General features: G+C 42.3%; 1 protein-coding gene across 1 annotated transcript in view; it reads right to left on the bottom strand.

Annotated features, from left to right (window-relative positions):
- The window catches only part of LOC128660583 (ATP synthase subunit C lysine N-methyltransferase), a gene marked incomplete at its 5' end in the record, with an annotated part of 128,677 nt that extends 118,386 nt beyond the window's left edge, over nt 1-10,291 (bottom strand). The window contains 1 exon segment of the mRNA XM_053714512.1: nt 10,154-10,291. Within this exon segment, the coding sequence (XP_053570487.1) occupies nt 10,154-10,291 (138 nt within the window).
- Between the last annotated feature and the right edge of the window lie 9,439 nt (nt 10,292-19,730).

Genomic DNA, 19,730 nt, shown 5'->3' with positions numbered 1-19,730 from the left:
AGATGGCAAGAGTGAGTCTCTGCCCATCGGATTATTCTGGAAACTTCTATCATCGCTAAGGAACTCCTTGTTCCCCCCTGATGATTGATATAAGCCACAGTTGTGATGTTGTCCGACTGAAATCTGATGAATCTGGCCGAAGCCAGCTGAGGCCACGCCTGAAGAGCATTGAATATCGCTCTTAATTCCAGAATATTTATCGGTAGGAGGGCCTCCTCATGAGTCCACAAACCCTGTGCTTTCAGGGAATTCCAGACTACACCCCAGCCCAGTAAGCTGGCGTCCGTCGTCACTATAACCCACGCTGGCCTGCGGAAACACATTCCCTGGGACAGGTGATCTTGTGACAACCACCAAAGAAGAGAATTTCTGGTCTCCTGATCCAGATTTATCTGAGGAGATAAATCTGCATAATCCCCATTCTACTGTCTGAGAATGCATAGTTGCAGTGGTCTGAGATGTAAGCGAGCAAACGAAACTATGTCCATTGCCGCTACCATTAGTCCGATTACCTCCATACACTGAGCCACTGACAACCGAGGAATGGAATGAAGAGCTTGGCAGGCGGCTAAAATCTTTGATTTCCTGACCTCCGTCAGAAATATTTTCATGTCTACCGAGCCTATCAGAGGCCCTAGGAATGAAACTCTTGTGAGAGGGGAAAGAGAACTCTTTTTTTACGTTCACCTTCCACCCATGAGATCTTAGAAAGGCCAACACAAAGTCTGTGTGAGACCTGTCTAGTTGGAAAGTCGACGCTTGAATTAGGATGTCGTCTAGATAAGGCGCCACTGCTATGCCCCGCGGCCTTAGGACCGCCAGAAGGGACCCTAGCACCTTTGTGAAAATTCTGGGAGCCGTGGCCAACCCGAAGGGAAGAGCCACAAACTGGTAATGCTTGTCCAGAAAGGCAAACCTGAGGAACTATAACCCACGCTGGCCTGCGGAAACACATTCCCTGGGACAGGTGATCTTGTGACAACCACCAAAGAAGAGAATTTCTGGTCTCCTGATCCAGATTTATCTGAGGAGATAAATCTGCATAATCCCCATTCTACTGTCTGAGAATGCATAGTTGCAGTGGTCTGAGATGTAAGCGAGCAAACGGAACTATGTCCATTGCCGCTACCATTAGTCCGATTACCTCCATACACTGAGCCACTGACAACCGAGGAATGGAATGAAGAGCTTGGCAGGCGGCTAAAATCTTTGATTTCCTGACCTCCGTCAGAAATATTTTCATGTCTACCGAGCCTATCAGAGGCCCTAGGAATGAAACTCTTGTGAGAGGGGAAAGAGAACTCTTTTTTACGTTCACCTTCCACCCATGAGATCTTAGAAAGGCCAACACAAAGTCTGTGTGAGACCTGTCTAGTTGGAAAGTCGACGCTTGAATTAGGATGTCGTCTAGATAAGGCGCCACTGCTATGCCCCGCGGCCTTAGGACCGCCAGAAGGGACCCTAGCACCTTTGTGAAAATTCTGGGAGCCGTGGCCAACCCGAAGGGAAGAGCCACAAACTGGTAATGCTTGTCCAGAAAGGCAAACCTGAGGAATTGGTGATGATCTTTGTGGATAGGAATGTGTAGATACACATCCTTTAAATCCACGGTGGTCATATATTGACCCTCCTGGATCATTGGTAAAATAGTCTGAATGGTCTCCATCTTGAAGGATGGGACTCTGAGGAATTGGTTTAGGATCTTGAGATCTAGGATTGGTCTGAAGGTTCCCTCTTTTTTGGGAACCACAAACAGATTGGAGTAGAACCCCTGCCCCTGTTCTGTTTTTGGAACTGGGCAGATCACTCCCATGGTAAATAGATCTTCTACACAGCGTAAGAACGCCTCACTTTTTGTCTGGTTTACAGACAATTGATAAAGATGGAATCTCCCCCTTGGAGGAGAATCTTTGAAATCTAGAAGATACCCCTGGGTTATGATTTCTACAGCCCAGGAGTCCTGAACGTCTCTTGCCCAAGCCTGAGCAAAGAGAGAAAGTCTGCCCCCTACTAGTTCCGCTCCCGGATCGGGGGCTACCCCTTCATGCTGTCTTGGTGGCAGCAGCAGGCTTCTTGGCCTGTTTACCTTTGTTCCAAGCCTGGTTAGGTCTCCAGACTGGCTTGGATTGAGCAAAGTTCCCCTCTTGCCTTGCAGCAGGGGAAGAGGAAGCGGGACCACCTTTGAAGTTTCGAAAGGAACGAAAATTATTTTGTTTGGTCCTCATCTTATTTGACTTATCCTGAGGGAGTCATATCTTAAATGATCTCTTTCAGTTCAGGCCCGAATAGGGTCTTACCCTTGAAAGGGATGGACAAAAGCTTAGATTTTGATGACAGAACAGCCGACCAGGACTTAAACCATAACGCTCAACGCGCTAAAATGGCAAAACCTGAATTCTTTGCCTAATCTAATGGGGTCTCCACCTGAAGAGCCTCTTCCAGAGCCTCGAACCAAAAGGCAGCTGCAGTGGTTACAGGAACAATGCACGCTATAGGCTGGAGAAGAAAACCCTGATGAACAAAAATTTTCTTCAGGAAACCCTCTAATTTTTTATCCATAAGATCTTTGAAATCACAACTGTCCTCAAAAGGTATAGTTGTACGCTTAGCCAGAGTAGAAATACTCGTCTGCCACGAGTCCCGCATGGTGTCGGATATGGGAAACATCTTCTTAAAAATAGGAGGGGGGGCGAACGGAATACCTGGTCTATCCCACTCCTTAGTAACAATGTCCGAAATCCTCTTAGGGACCAGAAAAACATCAGTGTAGACAGGAACCTCTAAATATTTGTCCATTATACACAATTTCTCTGGAACTACAATAGGGTCACAATCATCCAGAGTCGCTAAAACCTCCCTGAGCAATAAGCGGAGGTGTTCTAGCTTAAATTTAAATGCCGTCATATCTGAATCTGTCTGAGGGAACATCTTTCCTGAATCAGAAATCTCTCCCTCAGACAGCAAATCCCTCATCCCTATCTCTGAACATTGTGAGGGTACATCGGATACGGCTACTAAAGCGTCAGAAGGCTCAGAATTTGTTCTTAACCCAGAGCTACTGCGCTTTCCTTGCAACCCAGGCAGTTTAGATAAAACCTCTGTGAGGGTAGAATTCATAACTGTGGCCATATCTTGCAAGGATAAAGAATTAGACGCACTAGAGGTACTTGGCGTCGCTTGTGTGGGCGATACTGGTTGTGACATTTGGGGAGAACTAGATGGCATAACCTGATTTCCTTCTGTCTGAGAATCATCCAGTGCCAAACTCTTATAAGTCAAAAACATAATTTATGCTTACCTGATAAATTTATTTCTCTAGTGGATTTTAGTTTCGCTGCGCCTCCCACACCTGTGCTGATTCTCTGTGTGCGGTCATAGAATATTGACTAAGACCCTTATACCTTACAGGACCTCAGGAGGAAGAGTGGACCTCGTGATACTGTAAGATTTACATGCTGTTCCTCAGCATAGAGGTAAGTGCAGTCATTTGATCTCTGGGGCGCTGCAACTTATCCCAGAACCGACTGTACTATGTCTTTTTTGTTCTGTGAGGGGCTCGGTAGGGGCTTCCCTTGGTAACATGTGTGGGCTGTCTTTCTCTTGTAAGGTGTATCCAGTCCACGGATCATCCATTACTTGTGGGATATTCTCATTCCCAACAGGAAGTTGCAAGAGGACACCCACAGCAGAGCTGTCTATATAGCTCCTCCCCCAACTGCCATATCCAGTCATTCGACCGAAAACAAACAGAGAAAGGAGAAACCATAGGGTGCAGTGGTGACTGTAGTTTAAAATTAAAAAATACCTGCCTTAAAATGACAGGGCGGGCCGTGGACTGGATACACCACAAGAGAAATAAATTTATCAGGTAAGCATAAATTATGTTTTCTCTTGTAAGGTGTATCCAGTCCACGGATCATCCATTACTTGTGGGATACCAATACCAAAGCTAAAGTACACGGATGAAGGGAGGGACAAGGCAGGTACTTAAACGGAAGGTACCACTACCTGTAAAACCTTTCTCCCAAAAATAGCCTCCGAAGAAGCAAAAGTATCAAATTTGTAGAATTTTGAAAAAGTATGAAGCGAAGACCAAGTCGCCGCCTTGCAAATCTGTTCAACAGAAGCCTCATTTTTAAAGGCCCATGTGGAAGCCACAGCTCTAGTAGAATGAGCTGTAATCCTATCTGGAGGCTGCTGGCCAGCAGTCTCATAGGCTAAGCGGATTATGCTTCTTAGCCAAAAAGAAAGAGAGGTTGCCGAAGCCTTTTGACCTCTCCTCTGTCCAGAGTAGACAACAAACAAAGCAGATGTTTGACGAAAATCTTTAGTAGCTTGTTAGTAAAACTTTAAAGCACGAACCACGTACAGATTGTGTAATAGACGTTCCTTCTTTGAAGAAGGATTAGGACACAAAGACGGAACAACAATCTCTTGATTGATATTCTTATTAGATACCACCTTAGGTAAAAACCCAGGTTTGGTACGCAGAACTACCTTATCTGCATGGAAGATCAGATAAGGAGAATCACATTGTAAGGCAGATAACTCGGAAACTCTACGAGCCGAGGAAATAGCTACCAAAAAAAAAGAACTTTCCAAGATAAAAGTTTGATATCTATGGAATGAAGAGGTTCAAACGGAACCCCCTGAAGAACTTTAAGAACCAAATTTAAGCTCCAAGGTGGAGCAACAGGTTTAAACACAGGCTTGATTCTAACTAAAGCCTGACAAAATGCCTGAACGTCTGGGACATCCGCCAGACGCTTATGCAAAAGAATAGATAGCGCAGAAATCTGTCCCTTTAAGGAACTAGCTGACAATCCTTTCTCCAATCCTTCTTGGAGAAAAGATAATATCCTGGGAATCCTGACCTTACTCCATGAGTAGCCCTTGGATTCACACCAATAAAGATATTTACGCCATATCTTATGATAGATTTTCCTGGTGACAGGCTTTCGTGCCTGAATTAAGGTATAAATGACTGACTCGGAGAAACCACGCTTTGATAAAATCAAGCGTTCAATCTCCAGGCAGTCAGCCTCAGAGAAATTAGATTTGGATGGTTGAAAGGACCTTGAAGTAGAAGGTCCTGTCTCAGCGGCAGAGTCCATGGTGGAAAAGATGACATGTCCACCAGATCTGCATACCAAGTCCTGCGTGGCCATGCAGGCGCTATCAAGATCACAGATGCTCTCTCCTGCTTGATTTTGGCAATCAGACGAGGGAGCAGAGGAAACGGTGGAAACACAGAAGCCAGGTTGAAGGACCAAGGCGCTGCTAGAGCATCTATCAGCGTTGCCTTGGGGTCCCTGGACCTGGATCTGTAACAAGGAAGCTTGGCGTTCTGGCGAGACGCCATGAGATCCAGTTCTGGTTTGCCCCAACGATGAACCAATTGTGCAAACACCTCCGGATGGAGTTCCCACTCCCCCGGATGAAAAGTCTGTCGACTTAGAAAATCCGCCTCCCAGTTCTCTACACCTGGGATATGGATAGCTGATAGGTGGCAAGAGTGAATCTCTGCCCAGCGAATTATCTTTGAGACTTCTAACATCGCTAGGGAACACTAGTCGTGATGTTGTCCGACTGAAATCTGATGAACCTCATTGTCGCTAGCTGAGGCCAAGCCTGAAGAGCATTGAATATCGCTCTTAGTTCCAGAATGTTTATTGGAAGGAGTGACTCCTCCTGAGTCCACGATCCCTGAGCCTTCAGGGAGTTCCAGACTGCACCCCAACCTAGAAGGCTGGCATCTGTCGTTACAATTGTCCAATCTGGCCTGCGAAAGGTCATTCCCTTGGACAGATGGACCTGAGATAGCCACCAGAGAAGAGAATCCCTGGTCTCTTGATCCAGATTTAGTAGAGGGGACAAATCTGTGTAATCCCCATTCCACTGACTGAGCATGCAGCGTTGCAGCGGTCTGAGATGTAGGCGTGCAAACGGCACTATGTCCATTGCCGCTACCATTAAGCCGATTACTTCCATGCACTGAGCCACCGAAGGGCGAGGAATGGAATAAAGAACACGGAAGGAATTTAGAAGTTTTGATAACCTGGACTCCGTCAAGTAAATTTTCATTTCTACAGAATCTATCAGAGTCCCTAGGAAGGAAACTCTTGTGAGGGGGGATAGAGAACTCTTTTCCTCGTTCACCTTCCACCCATGCGACCTCAGAAATGCCAACACTATGTCCGTATGAGACTTGGCAATTTGGAAGTTTGACGCCTGAATCAGGATGTCGTCTAAATAAGGGGCCACTGCTATGCCCCGCGGCATTAGGACCTCCAGAAGCGACCCCAGAACATTCGTAAAAATTCTTGGGGCTGTAGCTAACCCAAAGGTAAGAGCTACAAACTGGTAATGCCTGTCTAGGAAGGCAAACCTGAGAAACCGATGATGATCTTTGTGTATCGGAATGTGAAGATAAGCATCCCTTAAATCCACCGTAGTCATGTATTGACCCTCCTGGATCATAGGTAGGATGGTACGAATAGTCTCCATCTTGAATGATGGAACTCTGAGGAATTTGTTTAAGATCTTTAGATCCAAAATTGGTCTGAAGGTTCCCTCTTTTTTGGGAATCACAAACAGATTTGAGTAAAATCCCTGTCCCTGTCCCTCCTTTGGAACTGGATGGATCACTCCCATAACTAGGAGGTCTTGTACACAGTGTAAGAATGCCTCTCTCTTTATCTGGTTTGCAGATAATTGTGAAAGGTGAAATCTCCCTTTTGGGGGGGAAGCCTTGAAGTCCAGAAGATATCCCTCGGATATAATTTCCAACGCCCAGGGATCCTGGACATCTCTTGCCTGGGCGAAGAGCGAAAGTCTGCCCCCTACTAGATCTGTTACCGGATAGGGGGCCGTTCCTTCATGCTGTCTTAGAGGCAGCAGCAGGCTTTTTGGCCTGCTTACCCTTGTTCCAGGTCTGGTTAGGTCTCCAGACCGTCTTGGACTGAGCAAAAGTTCCCTCTTGTTTTGCATTAGAGGAAGTTGATGCCGCACTTGCCTTGAAGTTTCGAAAGGCACGAAAATTAGACTGTTTGGCCTTTGATTTGGACCTATCCTGAGGAAGGGCATGACCTTTTCCTCCAGTGATATCAGCAATAATCTCCTTCAAACCAGGCCCGAATAGGGTCTGCCCCTTGAAGGGAATGTTAAGCAGCTTAGACTTTGAAGTAACCTCAGCTGACCATGATTTAAGCCATAGCGCTCTGCGCGCCTGGATAGCAAAACCAGAATTCTTAGCCGTTAGTTTAGTCAAATTAACAATTGCATCAGAAACAAAAGAATTGGCTAGCTTAAGTGCTCTAAGCTTGTCAAGTATGTCATCCAATGGAGTCGCTACCTGTAAAGCCTCTTCCAGAGACTCAAACCAGAACGCCGCAGCAGCAGTGACAGGAGCAATGCATGCAAGGGGCTGTAGGATAAAACCTTGTTGAATAAACATTTTCTTAAGGTAACCCTCTAACGTTTTATCCATTGGATCTAAGAAAGCACAACTGTCCTCGACAGGGATAGTAGTACGCTTTGCTAGAGTAGAAACTGCTCCCTCCACCTTAGGAACTGTCTGCCATAAGTCCCGTGTGGTGGCGTCTATTGGAAACATTTTTCGAAAAATAGGAGGGGGAGAGAACGGCACACCTGGTCTATCCCATTCCTTAGTAATAATTTCTGTAAACCTTTTAGGTATTGGAAAAACATCAGTGCACACCGGCACTGCATAGTATTTATCCAGTCTACACAATTTCTCTGGCACTGCAATTGTATCACTGTCATTCAGAGCAGCTAAAACCTCCCTGAGTAACACACGGAGGTGTTCAAGCATAAATTTAAATGTAGAGATATCAGAATCAGGTTGCATCATCTTCCCTGAGTCAGAAACATCCCCCACAGAAAGAAGCTCTCCTTCTTCAGCTTCTGCATATTGTGAGGCAGTATCAGACATAGCTCTTAAAGCGTCAGTATGCTCTGTATTTCGTCTAACTCCAGAGCTATCTCGCTTTCCTCTAAATTCAGGTAGTCTGGCTAATACCGCTGACAGTGTATTATCCATGACTGCCGCCATGTCTTGTAAAGTAAACGCTATGGGCGCCCTAGATGTACTTGGCGCCATTTGAGCGTGAGTCCCTTGAGCGGGAGTCAAAGGATCTGACACGTGGGGAGAGTTAGTCGGCATAACTTCCCCCTCGTCAGATTCCTCTGGTGATAAATTTTTTAAAGACAGAATATGATCTTTATTGCTTAAAGTGAAATCAGTACATTTGGTACACATTCTAAGAGGGAGTTCCACAATGGCTTTTAAACATAATGAATAAGGAGTTTCCTCTATGTCAGACATGTTTGTACAGACTAGCAATGAGACTAGCAAGCTTGGAAAACACTTTAAATCAAGTTAACAAGCAAATATAAGAAACGGTACTGTGCCTTTAAGAGAAACAAATTTTGTCAGAATTTGAAAAACAGTGAAAAAAGGCAGTAAATCAAACGAAATTTTTACAGTGTGTATAATAAGCTAACAGAGCATTGCACCCACTTGCAAATGGATGATTAACCCCTTAGTTCAAAAAACGGATCAAAAAAACGTTATAGACATTTTTTAACAGTCACACCAAACTGCCACAGCCTTGCTGTGGGACTACCTTCCCCAACAAACGATTTTGGAAAGCCTAAGAGCCCTTTAGAGATGTCCTATGGCATTCAGGGGACTCCTGGAGGAAGCTGGATGTCTCAGTCTGTAAAAGTTACTGCGCAAAAAAGCGCTAAATTAGGCCCCTCCCACTCATAGTAACACAGTGGAAAGCCTCAGGAAACTGTTTCTAGGCATATTTAAGCCAGCCATGTGGAAAAAACTAGGCCCCAATAAAGTTTTATCACCAAAGTATATATAAAAACGTTTAAACATGCCAGCAAACGTTTTATATTGTAAATATAAAAGAGTATTACCTCAGAAAGTAAGCATGATACCAGTCGCTATTAAATCACTGTATTCAGGCTTACCTTACATAAATTTGGCATCAGCAGCATTTTCTAGCATTGACATCTTCTAGAAAAATTTTAACTGCACATACCTCATAGCAGGATAACCTGCACGCCATTCCCCCGCTGAAGTTATCTCTCTCTTCAGTCATGTGTGAGAACAGCAATGGATCTTAGTTACAACCTGCTAAGATCATAGAAATCACAGGCAGATTCTTCTATTTTTCTGCCTGGAACAAAATAGTACAACTCCGGTACCATTTAAAAATAATAAACTTTTGATTGAAGCAAAATAACAGCTACATTTCACCACTTCTCTCTTACTACCTCCATGTTTGTTGACAGTTGCAAGAGAATGACTGGATATGGCAGTTAGGGGAGGAGCTATATAGACAGCTCTGCTGTGGGTGTCCTCTTGCAACTTCCTGTTGGGAATGAGAATATCCCACAAGTAATGGATGATCCGTGGACTGGATACACCTTACAAGAGAAAGACAGCCCACACATGTTACCAAGGGAAGCCCCTACCGAGCCCCTCACAGAACAAAAAAGACATAGTACAGTCGGTTCTGGGATAAGTTGCAGCGCCCCAGAGATCAAATGACTGCACTTACCTCTATGCTGAGGAACAGCATGTAAATCTTACAGTATCACGAGGTCCACTCTTCCTCCTGAGGTCCTGTAAGGTATAAGGGTCTTAGTCAATATTCTATGACCGCACACAGAGAATCAGCACAGGTGTGGGAGGCGCAGCGAAACTAAAATCCACTAGTTCCCATAACCTGTCAGGCTATTTTCAGATGCATCTCTGTAGAAAAATAGTACCCTCTGCACCATTTAAAATAATAAACTCTTGATAGAAGAATTCAAACTAACACCTCATTTTACCTCCCTACTATCACTAACACAGGCAAAGAGAATGACTGGGTTGGGGGGGAAGGGAGGAGCTATTTATGCAGCTCTGCTGTGGAGCTCTTTGCCTCCTTCTGCTGACCAGGAAGCGATATCCCATAAGTAAGGATGAAATCTGTGGACTCGTCATATCTTGTTATAGAAACACTTGCTATACAGTGTACAATGTTATTGTGTCTGCTTTCAGATGTTTTGTATTAGTCCATGTTTTAGCTTGATCCCCATAATCTGTTTAAAATATTTTTGGTTTCCATACCTTCCATAAATCAGAAATATAAAATTTAGCATTGTGGTGTACACCTTCTCTCCATGCCCGATATCGAGAGTACCAAACTAGCCACGGATTTAACTCATATCCAACAGCCTGGAAGCCTTTTTTTGCAGCAGCTATGACCTTAAAAGAGAATAAGTTACATTAAATTGCTGTTCAGCACATCAAAGAAAGAACTACCAATATTATGCATAAATTAACAGTGAAAAATAATTTTAAAGTCAATTTATTAAAAAACAGAATTTATGTTTACCTGATAAATTACTTTCTCCAACGGTGTGTCCGGTCCACGGCGTCATCCTTACTTGTGGGATATTCTCTTCCCCAACAGGAAATGGCAAAGAGCCCAGCAAAGCTGGTCACATGATCCCTCCTGGGCTCCGCCTACCCCAGTCATTCGACCGACGTTAAGGAGGAATATTTGCATAGGAGAAACCATATGGTACCGTGGTGACTGTAGTTAAAGAAAATAAATTATCAGACCTGATTAAAAAAAACAGGGCGGGCCGTGGACCGGACACACCGTTGGAGAAAGTAATTTATCAGGTAAACATAAATTCTGTTTTCTCCAACATAGGTGTGTCCGGTCCACGGCGTCATCCTTACTTGTGGGAACCAATACCAAAGCTTTAGGACACGGATGAAGGGAGGGAGCAAATCAGGTCACCTAAATGGAAGGCACCACGGCTTGCAAAACCTTTCTCCCAAAAATAGCCTCAGAAGAAGCAAAAGTATCAAACTTGTAAAATTTGGTAAAAGTGTGCAGTGAAGACCAAGTCGCTGCCCTACATATCTGATCAACAGAAGCCTCGTTCTTGAAGGCCCATGTGGAAGCCACAGCCCTAGTGGAATGAGCTGTGATTCTTTCGGGAGGCTGCCGTCCGGCAGTCTCGTAAGCCAATCTGATGATGCTTTTAATCCAAAAAGAGAGAGAGGTAGAAGTTGCTTTTTGACCTCTCCTTTTACCAGAATAAACAACAAACAAGGAAGATGTTTGTCTAAAATCCTTTGTAGCATCTAAATAGAATTTTAGAGCGCGAACAACATCCAAATTGTGCAACAAACGTTCCTTCTTTGAAACTGGTTTCGGACACAGAGAAGGTACGATAATCTCCTGGTTAATGTTTTTGTTAGAAACAACTTTTGGAAGAAAACCAGGTTTAGTACGTAAAACCACCTTATCTGCATGGAACACCAGATAAGGAGGAGAACACTGCAGAGCAGATAATTCTGAAACTCTTCTAGCAGAAGAAATTGCAACTAAAAACAAAACTTTCCAAGATAACAACTTAATATCAACGGAATGCAAGGGTTCAAACGGAACCCCCTGAAGAACTGAAAGAACTAAATTGAGACTCCAAGGAGGAGTCAAAGGTTTGTAAACAGGCTTAATTCTTTATTACTGCAAATGCGAAAAAACATGAAGGAATTGTTCAAAATTTACCAAATTTTCACCACAGTGTCTTAAAGCCTTAAAAGTATTGCACACCAAATTTGGAAGCTTTAACCCTTAAAATAACGGAACCGGAGCCGTTTTGAACTTTAACCCCTTTACAGTCCCTGGTATCTGCTTTGCTGAGACCCAACCAAGCCCCAAGGGGAATACGATACCAAATGACGCCTTCAGAAAGTCTTTTCTAAGTATCAGAGCTCCTCTCACATGCGACTGCATGCCATGCCTCTCAAAAACAAGTGCGCAACACCGGCGCGAAAATGAGGCTCTGCCTATGCTTTGGGAAAGCCCCTAAAGAATAAGGTGTCTAAAACAGTGCCTGCCGATATTATTATATCAAAATACCCAGATAAAATGATTCCTCAAGGCTAAATATGTGTTAATAATCAATCGATTTAGCCCAAAAAAAGTCTACAGTCTTAATAAGCCCTTTTTGAAGCCCTTATTTACAATCGTAATAAACATGGCTTACCGGATCCCAGAGGGAAAATGACAGCTTCCAGCATTACATCGTCTTGTTAGAATGTGTCATACCTCAAGCAGCAAGAGACTGCTCACTGTTCCCCCAACTGAAGTTAATTGCTCTCAACAGTCCTGTGTGGAACAGCCATGGATTTTAGTGACGGTTGCTAAAATCATTTTCCTCATACAAACAGAAATCTTCATCTCTTTTCTGTTTCTGAGTAAATAGTACATACCAGCACTATTTCAAAATAACAAACTCTTGATTGAATAATAAAAACTACAGTTAAACACTAAAAAACTCTAAGCCATCTCCGTGGAGATGTTGCCTGTACAACGGCAAAGAGAATGACTGGGGTAGGCGGAGCCTAGGAGGGATCATGTGACCAGCTTTGCTGGGCTCTTTGCCATTTCCTGTTGGGGAAGAGAATATCCCACAAGTAAGGATGACGCCGTGGACCGGACACACCTATGTTGGAGAAACAGCCATTGGTCTAAATTCACAGAGGTGCAGAAGAGTCAAACGTAAGTCAGATAAAACTCTCCAGTTTCAATTTTATCTTACAGAGCATTAGAGCTGCAACAACTAATCGTCATAATCGATAATAATCGATTATGAAAATAGTTGTCAACGAATCTCATAATCGATTAATCGATTAGTTGGTCTGCAATTAGTTGGTCTGTGCACAACACCAGCTGCTTCACTCCAATGAACTCCTGCATATGGTATTGTGTTTTTTGGTTATGTCCTTAGCCTAAAGGACGTCTACTTTTCACTTTTTCAGGACAGTATACGTTTACAACTACCCCTGGCTTATGTGCAACCCAGATATAATAGTCATCATTTGGATTGTTTATATTAAATCTGGTGATTTGGAACTATGCTTTTCATGATATAGTGCCAAGCTTGTTGTTTACACCTTGCCCCTAAATTGATGGGAGTTATTTAAATTGATGTGCACTATTATCTGTTTGCACAATTATTAGCGTATTGCTTGCTATTGCTGATAATATGTACTGTATAAATAAATGTGTAAGGCTTTGTCCTGTTGATATAGTGCTTTTGATTTTGTTTTTTATATTTTTAATTAATTGTGATATGTACCAGATTCAACCTTTATAAGTATATATTCGTTATTTTTAGAGCTGACTAGATATTTCCCCTAACCTTATAGCTGGTTATTTACCATTGCATATAGATATTCAAGATAGTTTTATGTTAGAATGAAGTCAAGGGTTACTTTATTGAGATGCCCCTTGCCAAGGTAGAAAACACTTAGCATTGGTGAAGAGCTAACAAAGATAAATATCCCACTTAGGTGAAATTGGCAAAACCCTACTTATACACCTCAACAGCCTTTTCTCTGCTGCAGGAAATATAGCTGCAAACAGAGAACCAGCCTTAGCCAGAAGCATGTGGACATGTTGAGATTTTTGCATTTCAATGCAAAGTTTCTGAAAGAGTGAATAACAGAATAGTCTAACTCTAGTTCTACCTCTTTTCAAACAGTTTGTGGTTTTGTTTTGTTTGATTATAAAACTGTGCTCAGATGCTTAAAAATTGAAGAAACAGTTGTGTTAATGTAAAGTTTTAGTCTGAAGTTTATATTTGTGACACTCATTATGTGGATTTTATTTAAAACATAGAAAACTATTATTGATTCTCTTTTTATCTGATTAGTCGATTAATCGAAAAAATAATCGGCCGATTAATCGATAATGAAAATAATCGTTAGTTGCAGCCCTACAGAGCATATTCACAAAAAACAACAAGGAATATCTGATTTTGTAATATATTGCTACCTAGATAGAATGCAGCCAGTATTTGATGAAGATAAAACACATTTGAACAACAAAAAATATTTGCATTTCAGTTTTCATTGACTGAGAATTAATATTCGTGTTACATATCACTATTTTTCTTTTTTCTTAAATACAATATTACACTAAACATATGAAATTATAACATTGAAGACATTTATGGGTAGAAACAATAGTTCTGCTATTTAAAATTCAAAAGTAGATATTCAATTATCCATAGAAGCAGCCTTGATGCAATTTTCTTTAGATAGACCCTGCATTCTTCCCCTCTGTGTGTTTGTTGACATTAATTAATTAAAGGGATTGTATGAGACATGATTCTGAGATTTCATGTCATGTTAAAGGACTTGCTGGAGACATGAACCTAGGCTGATGTTTTAGATCAGTGATGGTCAATTTCCAAACACAGGGTGGCCATAAATCAATATTTTAGAAGCTTTAAGTGACGCATATAAATTTATAGGTATCAAACAAACAAATAATATAAAATGATGTAATTGTGTAGTATCTAGTTAAAGGGATATGAAAACAAAATGTATGCTTACCTGATAAATTTCTTTCTTTCAGGACATGGAGAGTCCACAACGTCATTCCATTACTAGTGGGATATCCAACTCCTGGCCAGCAGGAGGAGGCAAAGAGCACCCCAGCAAAGCTGTTAAGTGTAACTGCCTTACCCATAACCCCCAGTCATTTAGCCGAAAGAAATGGAAAAGGAAGAAACACAAGGGTGAAAAGGTGCCTGAGGTTTACTCAAAAAAAACTGACGAATTATTATTAAAAAAAAAAAGAAGGCTGGGTCGTGGACTCTCCATGTCCGGAAAGAAAGAAATTTATCAGGTAAGCATAATTTTTTTTTTCTTTCCTATGACATGGAGAGTCAACGATGTCATTCCAATTACTAGTGGGAACCAATACCCAAGCTAGAGGACACGGAATTAACAGAGAGGGAGAAAAAGGCAGGAGGACCTAAACAGAAGGCACCATCATTTGTAGAACCTTTCTCCCAAAAGAAGCCTCAGCCGAGACAAAGGTATCAAATTTCTATAACTTGGAAAAAGTGTGCAGAGAGGACCAAGTTGCCACCTTGCAAATCTGTTCCACAGAAGTTTCATTTTTGAAAGCCAAGGAAGAGGAGACTAGTGGAATGAGCTGTAACTCTCTCAGGAGGCCGCTGTCCAGCAGTCTCATACGCCAAACGAATCAAACTTCTCAACCAGAGAGACAGAGTAGTAGAAGTCGCCTTCTGACCCCTATGCTTTCCAGAAAAAACAACAAACAGGGAAGAAGATAGCCTAAAATCTTTAGTAGCTTGTTAATACAATTTTAGAGCCCGCACAACATCCAAGTTATGCAAGAAACGTTCCATTTGAGAAGAAGGATAAGGACAAAAGGAATTTCCTTATTAATGTTTTGATCCGAAACCACTTTAGGGAGAAAATCCAATTTGGTACGAAGGACTGCCTTATAAGCATGAAAAATAAGTTAGGAGAAAGCACACTGTAAAGCTGAAAGCTCAGATACTCTGCGAGTGGAAGAAATGGCAACAAGAAACAAAACTTTCCAGGATAACAGTTTTATATCAACAACATGCATTGGCTCAAACTGAGCCTGCTACAAAACTTTGAGAACTAAATTAAGGCTCCACGGTGGAGCAACAGGTTTAAACAGAGGTCTGATTCTAACCAGAGCCTGTACAAAGGCTTGAACATCTGGTAGATCTGCTAGACATTTATGGGAAAGGATAGATAACGCAGAAATCTGACCCTTTAGAGTACTGACCAATAAACCCTTATCCAGGCCATCTTGAAGAAAAGACAAAATCTGGGGAATCCTCACCCGGCTCCAAGAGAATCCCTTAGATTCACACCAGTAAAGATATTTACGCCATATCTTATGTTAAATCTTGCGAATAACTGGTTTTCGAGCCTGAATCATAGTTTCTATGACCGCTTCAGAAAACCCACATTTGGATAGAACTAAGCGTTCAATCTCCAAGCAGTTAGCTTCAGAGAATCTAGGTTTGGATGGAGGAAAGGACCCTGAAGTAAAAGGTCTTTCCTCAGAGGTAACCTCCAAGGAGGTAGAGATGATATCCCCACCAGATCCGCGAACCAGATACTGCAAGGCCATGCAGGAGCTATTAGAATCACTGATGCTCTCTCCTGTTTGATACGAGCTATGACTCGTGGAAGCAGAGCAAACGGTGGAAACAGATAAGACAGAGAAAAACTCCAAGAAACCGCTAGAGCATCTATCAGAACGGACCGAGGATCTCTTGACCTTGAACCATACCTTGGAACCTTGGCGTTTTGTCAGGATACCATTAGATCCAACTCTGGAACCCTCTGTCATATCACAGTAATTCTCTCTCTATACTTCATGATTTCCACATTTGACTGTCCCTTTAAATATAATATCACATGACCGTTATGCCTTTATAAGCCCTCCTCTCTAATTCAACTGTGCTTGGTAATTTGATTCGCATGAGGAGTGAACATAACTTTCAAGAAGCTCTCTTTCATCTAGTACTTGCTAACCTTCAATCTGCAAAGTTCTTTTCAATTACAGGACACCATTCTTTGTTCAGCAACGCTAACTGACATACAGCGTGTTTGCAGTAGTTCGGCGTCTGACGTCATCAGCACTCCGGGAGTCTGTGTCGCAGCTCCTCTCTTTTGTCGGATTCAACTCTGCTTCTCAGGACAACATATTCGTCAGTTAGCAAAGACTCCATAAGTACACGCTGGTCATGAAGTCATGGGTATCGTATTTTACATAAAGTTTCTGCTGTAGTAACGCCAATATCATATTATTCCAAAGACTGCATATACTAACAAATCAATCCTCTACATTTACGTTACTATTCGAATGTTTGCATGCTAAAACTTGGTTATTTCTGCATACAATACAATGCTATAACAATCTTGCTGTATCTATAAATAAGTTTGCATATGAACTATACTACCCTAAAACATTCAAGTTTTGTATCTGAGTGATATGCTACATTCCATATGAAGAGATATTAACTGAGCTTCAATTACATAAAGTTATTATTATTTCACATTCTCCAAAGAGATTATCCATTATTTAGCATTTAGCTATTATATAAATTTGGAGAGTATTAGCACATACATAGTATTAAACTTTCTACACTTTGTTGTGCATATCTCCTGCAACTAAAGTTAGTTGTAATTTACTTTTGACCTAAACAGGTCACCCTCAGTCAATGAGCAAAATAAGGTTCCTAGTTTATCAAGGTACCTAGGTTTGGTGTGAGACTGAGTGGAGTAGATACAACTGGGTTCTCATTAGTCATATAATAAATCCTCACACCCTCCACTTGAGGGTTATTTAAGAGAACACTTCCGGATTGAGAGCCCACTCCTCGGGATGAAAGGTCTGTCAGCTCAGAAAATCCACTTCCCAGTTGTCCACTCCTAGGATGTGGATGGCAGATAGGAGACAATCGCGGGGTTCCGCCCACTGTAGAATGCGAGTCACCTCCTTCATATTGCTAAGGAACTCTGAGTCCTTCCCTGGTAGTTGATGTAAGCCACTGAGGTGATGATGTCCCATTGGAATCTTATAAACCGGACCAATGACAGTTGAGGCCACGCTGATAGAGCATTGAAGATAGCTCTCAACTCCAAGATGTTTATGGGGAGAGAGGACTCTTCCCAAGATCACAGGCCCTGTGCCTTTAGAGGGCCTCAAACAGCTCCCCAGCCTGACAGGCTGGAACTCTGTAGTCACAATTTCCCAAGAAGGTCTCGGAAAGAAAGTGCCCCAAGACAGATGTTCCTATGACAGCCACCATGAGAGAGAGTCTCTTGTTAGACGGTCCAGATTTATCCTCTGAGATAAATACGAATGATCTCAGTTCCATTGACGGAGCATACAAAGCTGCAGCAGTCTAAGATGGAACCATGCAAAAGGAATGATGGATCTGCCCCTTGGAGGGCAAGACTTGAATCCCACCCTATAACCCTAGGATACTATGTCCATCGTCCAAGGGTCTGGGACATCTCGTATCCAGGCTGGACGAAAAGCCTGCCCCCCACCAGATCCACACTGGAATCGGGGGTGAAACATTCATGCTGATTTAGAGTCAGCAGAAGGCTTCTTGTTTTGTTTTCCCTTGTTCCAGGGCTGGTTGGATTTCCAAGAAGATCTGGGTTGATCTGGTTTGGAAGAGGAGGACTTTGGCCCCTTAAAGTTACGAAAGGAACGAAAATTAGAGGTCTGACAACCTCTAGGTCTATTCTTCTTGTCCTGAGGTAGGAAATATCCCTTTCCACCTGTAATCTCTGAAATGATCTCTGCTAGACCAGGTCCAAACAAAGTCTTTCCCTTGTAGGGTAAAGGCAAAAGCTTAGCCTTAGAAGAAACATCGGCAGACCAAGATTTTAACCACAGAGCCCTGCGGGCTAGTGCCATGAAGATAGACATCTTAGCTCCCAGACAAATTATCTGCATATTGGCATCACAGATAAAAGTATTGGCCAATTTGAGGGCTTTGATCCTAACCTGGATCTCCTCTACTGTAGTTTCCTGTGTTAATGCATCACACCAATAAGATGCAGCTCCCGCAACCGTAGCAATACTCGCTGTTGGTTGCCACTGTAGTCCTTTATGAATATAGATCTTTTTTAAGTAAGCCTCTAGCTTCTTGTCCATTGGGTCCTTAAAAGAGCAACTAACCTCTATAGGAATGGTAGTTCTCTTAGCAAGAGTAGAAATAGCTCTGAAAGAAGAAGATCGCTATCGATCTCCACAGATCCGCTCCGTAAAACCAGAAGTACGGGTCACGTGAGCGGACCCAATAAAAACTGTGCAATACTTCAGACAGAGAAAAGTGTTTTTTTTAAACAGTTTAAAAAACGGCTTCCCCGTTTGACTTCTAACAGTTACCAAAGTATCATGAATGAATCGAGAAGAAATAAAAATTGAATTAGGTCAATAAATAAGCCCTATTATTAGCCTCTTTCCCTTAGCCTGTCATACTGAATAAGTGCCATAGTGTGAAAATAAAAAACGTGTCCCCAATATGAATCCTTCACTATAAGGATTATTAAGTCCCAGAATGGATCTGTAAAAGAGGCTTAACCTCTTAAGTGCTGCAGCCCTCCTGTACCTAGAAAGGCAAAGGCACTTAACTTAGATCCTATAGCATTCAAGATGCTAATCCTCAAGGTGTGTCAGGCACTACACTCCCTGCCATGGACCTGTAGGAAAAAGAAAGAACAGAGTAACTAACTCTGGCTTTCCACAAAGGGGGTAGCAAAGTTTTAAAAGTAAAGCAAAGACTTCCTCGCCGCCTTTTAACTGCTAAAAGCCACCACTACTCTTACTCAAGAGATTGACATGGACACAGCTAGACCCCGATCTTTGCTTGCAGGGAAAAGTACCCATAGAAGGATTAAATCTTCAGACACAAACTTCGCACATCCTCCATTGACAGAGGCAAAGAGAATGACTGGGGGTTATGAGTAAGGTAGTTACACTTAACAGCTTTGCTGGGGTGCTCTTTGCCTCCTCCTGCTGGCCAGGAGTTGAATATTTCACTAGTAATTGGAATTACGCCGCGGACTATCCATGTCATAGGAAAGAAACCCATTTTTTTCCCATTATTCAGAAAGAGCATGCAATTTTAAGCAACTTTCTAATTTACTCCAATTATCAATCTTTCTTCCTTCTCTTGGTATCTTTATTTGAAAAAGCAGGAATGTAAGCTTAGGAGCTGGCCCATTTTTTTTTTATAAACATTTTTTATTGAGGCTGGTAGACAATGTGACAACAAATAACCAGTTTACATGCAGAAAT

This window comes from Bombina bombina, chromosome 5, assembly GCF_027579735.1.
Source record: "Bombina bombina isolate aBomBom1 chromosome 5, aBomBom1.pri, whole genome shotgun sequence".
Lineage (NCBI taxonomy): Eukaryota > Metazoa > Chordata > Amphibia > Anura > Bombinatoridae > Bombina > Bombina bombina.
This window is presented reverse-complemented; position numbering and strand designations above follow the sequence as displayed.